Source organism: Aulonocara sp. 'chitande type north' Nkhata Bay, linkage group LG23 (assembly GCF_057382095.1).
Source record: "Aulonocara sp. 'chitande type north' Nkhata Bay isolate Kocher_YH1m ecotype deep benthic linkage group LG23, A_spYH_male_GT1.1, whole genome shotgun sequence".
In the NCBI taxonomy this organism is placed as follows: domain Eukaryota; kingdom Metazoa; phylum Chordata; class Actinopteri; order Cichliformes; family Cichlidae; genus Aulonocara; species Aulonocara sp. 'chitande type north' Nkhata Bay.
The window spans coordinates 30,897,689-30,903,911 of record NC_141365.1 but is presented as its reverse complement, the minus strand read 5'-3'; the positions used below and the strand labels follow the sequence as shown (position 1 = coordinate 30,903,911).

Here is a 6,223-nt window from a genome sequence, read left to right as displayed (position 1 = left end):
GTGTACTGACGGCTGCTTAACCTCGCACTATTGCTATTTAGTTGCATAGTGTGAGCAGTTTGAAGTGTATTATATTTTTCTGATCTTTATATGTGATTATGTTAACTATGTTGTATTATATTTATATTTGAGTATTTGACTTGTCTATTCTCTTTATTTATCGTTATTTCCCTTGTTTATTTCCTTTGTAGGAAACCACACACACACACACACACATAGACACACACTTGTGTACACCCGCTGTGTTTACAGCCCCAGAAATTGAGTGGTGACAATAAAGTCCCTCAAACGGAACCTCAATCTCCCTTCTTCTTTCATACTCTGGGACAATGGACTAGCACTAACACTTCCGCGTTCTATGTAGTCCTGCTCCAGTGCTTCCGGTGCGGTTAAACCATGGCGACGTTCTACACTCGATGCCTACAAGAGCTCCCAAAATTGAACATCACCGATGTTCATCGGATTTGCAGAGTGACGACTACCCCCGCCAGCAAATTAGATAAAGGATTTAAGTTATATGCTGCATCTTATATACACAACTACGAAGGTAAGAAAACGTAAATTAACCGACAAAGAAACGCTAGCTAACGTCAAATGCAAACACTACGTTACTCCGCTATGTCCTTCATTTGATGTCAGTTCTCTACATTACATGTTTTCTTAAACGGTGTTTTATGTCGTCCTAAACTATAGTTGAGGTTTTCTTAACTAATGTCACTTTTGTTGTTAGACACTGTTATATTAGCGTTAGGTAGTTGGCTAACTATGGAGGTAGTTAACTACCTAATGCTACTCTTGCTAAGTGTAAAATATATATGTTTAAGACATGCTGAAATGAGTAATACAGAAATAATGCTAATGGTACTTGTATCTTTATTCAGTGTCCAATAAAGACAGGTTGTCAGGGGAGGTCGGTGTGAGAGCCCTGTGCTACAGGTCGATGAGGAAGAGTGAGGCACCACACAGACTAAGTGTAGGCAGGAAGCTGTGTAAAGTTGTTAATCCCCGTTCTGTGGGGTTCAGTTCATTTAAGCATTAGTTAAGTTCATTCCTAAAGGCCCATCAACTTGAATGTTTTCCTTGTCTCCCTGCTTTATCACTCCTAATTTGACTAGTCAGATAGTTAAATCAACGTGTGTTTGGGTGATCAGAAACATTTGACAACAAGTTAATACTGCAAATATACACAATCTAAGTTATTACAGTTATCAAGCATGGTTAAGTTGTTTTAATAGGGAGAGAAGGAAACACTAAGCATTCAGGAGGGTACGTAACCATAACACTGAACTATGTTCCTGTTCAGCTCTTCCATGAAGATGTTACATTTTTAATTTTCGTTCTTTCTTCTTAGATTAAGCTTCTGGATTCATCGCCGGTGATACTGACACATAGCCAGTGCTCCTGTGTGGCAGGCGCTGTTATGTGCAATCACACAGTGGCACTGCTCTTCCAAACAGCACACTACTCACAACTCAGAGTGCCGGTTGTCCCCCCTGTGCATAGCTGCACGGAATCTGAACAGCAATGGCACAAGCCACGGACAGTGGTAATTTAAATGAGGTTAAAGTTTTTGAATTAGTCCATGTTTACATATGAACAGCAACACCATCCATAGTAAATGTGTCTTCTGTTAGGGTGTGAGGCCAGGACCCATCAACTCCATGATCTTCACTAAGCCAGTACCAAATAGGATGGCCCAGACTGGAGTACGGTAATTACATTTGTAAAATTTGGTTTCATGTGTTACAAATGTATGTTGCTATTTTTTTCATACATACATGTGTCAGAATAGGTATTAATTTACATACAACATTACACTTTCTGAAGACGGCTAACTCAGTCATGTACATATACATCCCAGTCTCTAACTTATGCACCACTGTTTTACACCTTTTAGTTTTTAGTTTAGTTGTTGTTCAGTATAACAACCTTCTCCCTTACATTATTGTCATTGATGTTTTCTTTAGGAGTGGCTTCTACAGAGGCATGGTGGGTCCGTTACCAGATCCCTGCTTGTTCAGAATAACGGAGGCATATGCAAAATTTAATATTGAGGACAGGCCACTTGTGACCACAATGAACATGAGACCTGACAAGCCCCTTGTGGAAAGTGCCTTTGGGCTGGTGCAGGAGGGCAGTGTTCTGTCATATCAGCAGCCGGTTTTGACAACCCGGTACATCACACTACACCGCGATGCACCACCAACACCGCACTTGCCTCTGGAGGGGTATGACATCTTGCCATCAGATTGTGTGTTTGTGTGCTCAGAAGAAGAGCTTCTGCATCTGAAAAGCTTGTCTGTAACTCTGGAAATGGCTCACAAAATAGAGGAAGCTACACGTGAGCAAAGCTCTTCGTCTGAGTGGCATCAGCTCCGCAGGCCCAGAGTGACTGCCTCTAGGTTTCGGGAGGTGTGTCACGTCAGAGGCCAGAGCTCGGCCGAGTCACTAGCAGAGCGTATATTGAAGGGAACAAGGCAGACATGAGGAGAGGAACTGAGATGGAGCCTGCAATAGCAGCAGAGTATAGTAGGCTAATGAATGTTAACTACTCACCCTGTGGTCTGGTCATTCACCCCATTGCCCCCTGGCTTGCTGCATCTCCTGATGGTGTTGTTTTTGACCCCAATGAATACCCCCAGTTTGGCTTCGTCGAATTCAAATGTCCCAATGTACAAAACTTTATTGACTGCAAATATGTGCAGATGGAATGTGGTACCCCTAAACTAAAAAAGAGCCACGCATATTACTGGCAAGTGCAAGGACAACTGCTCATCAGTGGGATGCAGTGGTGTGACTTTGTTGTGTGGGCACAAGAGGACTACCTAGTGCAAAGAATATACATGGATATAGATGTGCACAATGCAATCAGAGAAAAGGCAGACTATTTCTTTTTTTACATATATATGCCAAGATACCTGTGTTTGGAAAAAATGAACAGTGAAAACAGCAAAAAGAAAAACAGATCCTTCAGGCTGGCTGGAACAAAATAACTGATGTTTTATTTTCAATATATTTCATGAATTCTTTTGTTGTTACATGTTACTTTTATGTGACATCAATAAACTGTTATTTAAGCAATGGCATCAATTTAATTTTTAAAAACACACATTAAAACGTTGAATTTGTGCAGAACGTATTTACATGGTAAGTATTTAAAACTCCATGCCTAGCATACTGATATACATTTAGACAATAACTGAACTGTAGAAAATGACAAATGGTATTTTTGATGTTACAAAAGTTCAATGTCACTTATGGTTTTAAAACGATTTAGTGATTTACTTTATAATTTTGATAAATAGTTTTGTTGAATCTGAATAGTAATAATAGTAGTATAATTAAACAGTATTATTAACATTAAACATTTGCAATGAATTTGAATTATCAATAACTGAAACTCAACTATCGGCACTCAAGTACCAGTTCTGTAATCAAGTATTGTCAGCTGAGAAGGAAGAAATTCAACTGTAGTGGCCTCAGCTGCAGGTCATTTTCCATAAGTTACTTGTACTGGCACTGGTGTCTTGGGAAAAATCCATCTTGTCTCACTTAACCCATTTTTTAACTAATGCTGTGTTCTGGTAATTTGACAGCATACATGCCACTGCAAACAGTTGGTTGATATTATAAACATGTGACATGGTAATGATGCTATCAAAAAGTTTGTTCTGTTTGATCCTCCTAATGACTCGCTCCACATGTACCCTGAGTCTGGCTATGGCCTGCGTCTCCTTAACCTGGTATGCTGGCATCTGCTTCTGCTTAGATAGAAAAGGTGGGCAGTACACTTTGCATTTACAACAATCAGTGATTAGGAAGCCCTTATCTACCATCACTGCCATGTCTTCAGTCAACTTCTCAGCAATGCCTGATTGTTTGAATAGTTCCTTGTCACTAACCGAACCAGCATACAGATTAGAGATGAATGTCACTGGACCATGTGGAGCTATGCCAACCAGGGCTTTCATCGCACAGTGGGATTTGTACGAAGAGTACATTTCACTTTGGAGAAGTGGTGAGGATGGTGTCTGACACCTCAGCTCTGTACAGTCAAGGATCATCTGGGTGTCTGAGAAATCTTTGAATTCCTCAGGGAGGTAAGCTTGCACTTCTTCACGTGTAAGCCAGATGCACTGAGACCCCAGTGCAGTGGCAAGAAAATTTGTCCATGTTGCAATAATGCGGCTCACTGTGGACTGGTGTATGTTAAATCGGTGTGCCAGGTCCCTCTCCTTCAAACCAACTGACAGGAAAACCAGGAAAAGAAAAAACTCATCAATTGGCTGTAGCAGCTGCCTCTGGAAGGTGAAAACAAAAGGGAAAATGTTACTCCTTAAGCTATGAACTAGTAAAATTATTCTTTTCTTGGCTAAATGTTTTGTAATGGTTAGGCATACCATACTGTACCATGGGGTAAACAATGAGGTGCTGTAGTGCACAGGTGTATGTATGTAAAGGATACTGAGTCTAGCATACATACACCTGTGTATGTATGCTACTGTACATAAAGTAATGTTATTGTACATAAATACAATAACATTACACCTCTAGTTCTAACTACCAACAAACCCATAACCTACTGTTGATGTGCGTGCAGGTGTCAACACTTCTTCGTTCCGATTGGCAGCTGACTTGGCTCTTGAAACCCGGATCATTTTATAGATGCAAGGCTCAATCAAAACCCAGAATGCCATCAAATGATCATAGCTTGGAAATCTATTCACGAGAGAGACATACATCGTGTCAATCATTAATTAACATTACACACTGACATAAAAATAATGTGAACTGTGACAAATATGCTAATGGAATGCTGTATAAAATAGTCTGATTAAGAGTATTTGGTGTTGTATTTTACCTGTAGCATTAGGATATTGTTTAAATACTAAAGCATCTACATAAAACATACAATCAGCAGAGAAAAAGTAAATTTCTATTTTGTTTTCATTAAGACTGGAAAAACTTTCTAAATTTAACTGATGGTGACCTTGGTATATTTTAAACAGTTAGCTTGAATAGAACTTAGATGTACCTGGTATAGAATCGGATGTCAGTGTCGGAGCCAGCAAAACGCTGTAACCCAAATTCTCGCTGGACACGTAACTCCTGTATTTCCTTCCTCAGAGTCTCCACGTCTTCGGACAGGTCTTCTGCAGCTGATGCAGATATGTCCAATGCAGATGGCTCAGGGACTGAGCAGTAGTCATGATCTCTTGTAAGACTGTGCTCTTCTTGATCGTCAGGAGGAACTAGTTCAGGGCGTCGCTCCGTTCTCTCCCAAACACTACGCCGCGGTGGTTCAACTTTATAGCCATTCCACTCAAAAAGTGTTGGTACAGCACCTTTAATAAGCCGCCTTCGACCATCGAGGGTTGTTGGCTCTATGAGTTGATCACTGGCAAAGTGTCTGCAGCAGACCCTGGTGTGAGAGGTAATCGTGAAATGATCCCGGCGTATATTTACCAGCCATTGTCTTCTCAAGTCGGAATGGGTCGGAAAGGCATGAAAACTTAGTATGCCGTTAAATTTGGCTGAAGCTGAACAAAGTGGGACACAGCAATGCTCGGAGTATTTCTTCTCCTGTTTTTGAAAATGTTCTGTTTTAAATACTTTCCTTTTTATACTCATTCTGAAGCGACATTAGCATAGCTACCGATAGATAAGCAAACGTACCGGAAACGCACAAGCGGTACTATTTGGAAACGGAAATACGTCACATGCCCTAGTGCAAGTAGTCTATTTGGCCTTAAGTGGTGTTCTGGCCGACACACCGGGGTGACCGTAGTGCTCAAAGACTGAATCAGTGCCACAGCCGTGCCTATCTTTGATATCTCCACTACAGTTATATTTATTTAACCCTTGTATGGTGTTCGGGTCTGTGAGACCCGTTTTCAGTTTTTCTCAAAAGAAAAATTAAACAATTAATTATTTTTTCAACCTGAAATTCATTAGCTTTGGCTTATTTTCTGTGAAGAACATAAATCCGAACCAATTTTCAATGACCTTATACTGTACCTCCCCCCACGCATTTACATTACATACAAGGTGTTCGGGTCCACTGGACCCAGGTCTAATAAAAGTGTTGAAAGTGTAGGTCCTGTGTTCCCATACTCTGTCTTCCTCCTTTCTGGTGCTGCTGATAGTGTTTTCTTCTTCTTCCCCTCCTGCTCCCGCACAAAGTTGCAACATTGTTGAAAATTCAACTATCAACACCGTCTGC

The 6,223-nt window shown here is 40.6% G+C and overlaps 2 protein-coding genes across 2 annotated transcripts; one reads left to right on the top strand and one right to left on the bottom strand.

Annotated features, from left to right (window-relative positions):
* The first annotated feature begins 353 nt into the window (after positions 1-353).
* Positions 354-2,489, top strand: LOC147302203 (uncharacterized). The gene is made up of 5 exons (XM_086283715.1): positions 354-547; positions 882-973; positions 1,352-1,546; positions 1,635-1,711; positions 1,968-2,489. The coding sequence occupies exons 1-5, from the start codon at positions 397-399 to the stop codon at positions 2,485-2,487; spliced, it is 1,035 nt and encodes a 344-aa protein (XP_086139841.1). The 5' UTR covers positions 354-396; the 3' UTR covers positions 2,488-2,489.
* A 63-nt stretch (positions 2,490-2,552) lies between these two features.
* LOC147302202 (uncharacterized) lies at positions 2,553-5,735 on the bottom strand. The gene is made up of 4 exons (XM_086282096.1): positions 5,036-5,735; positions 4,584-4,719; positions 3,708-4,301; positions 2,553-2,726 (listed from the first exon to the last, which is right to left on the bottom strand). The coding sequence occupies exons 1-4, from the start codon at positions 5,629-5,631 to the stop codon at positions 2,553-2,555; spliced, it is 1,500 nt and encodes a 499-aa protein (XP_086138222.1). The 5' UTR covers positions 5,632-5,735.
* Positions 5,736-6,223: the final 488 nt, after the last annotated feature.

Excerpts from the sequence above, each read along its gene's own strand:
- LOC147302202 (XM_086282096.1), bottom strand. The coding sequence starts at position 5,631 with ATGAGTATAAAAAGGAAAGTATTTAAAACAGAACATTTTCAAAAACAG. Across the intron at positions 4,720-5,035 it reads GACATCCGATTCTATACCAG|ATTTCCAAGCTATGATCATT; the intron begins GTACATCTAAGT and ends TCTCGTGAATAG. Across the intron at positions 4,302-4,583 it reads CACCTGCACGCACATCAACA|AGGCAGCTGCTACAGCCAAT; the intron begins GTAGGTTATGGG and ends TTCACCTTCCAG.
- LOC147302203 (XM_086283715.1), top strand. The coding sequence starts at position 397 with ATGGCGACGTTCTACACTCGATGCCTACAAGAGCTCCCAAAATTGAAC. Across the intron at positions 548-881 it reads TTATATACACAACTACGAAG|TGTCCAATAAAGACAGGTTG; the intron begins GTAAGAAAACGT and ends ATCTTTATTCAG. Across the intron at positions 974-1,351 it reads AGGCACCACACAGACTAAGT|ATTAAGCTTCTGGATTCATC; the intron begins GTAGGCAGGAAG and ends CTTTCTTCTTAG.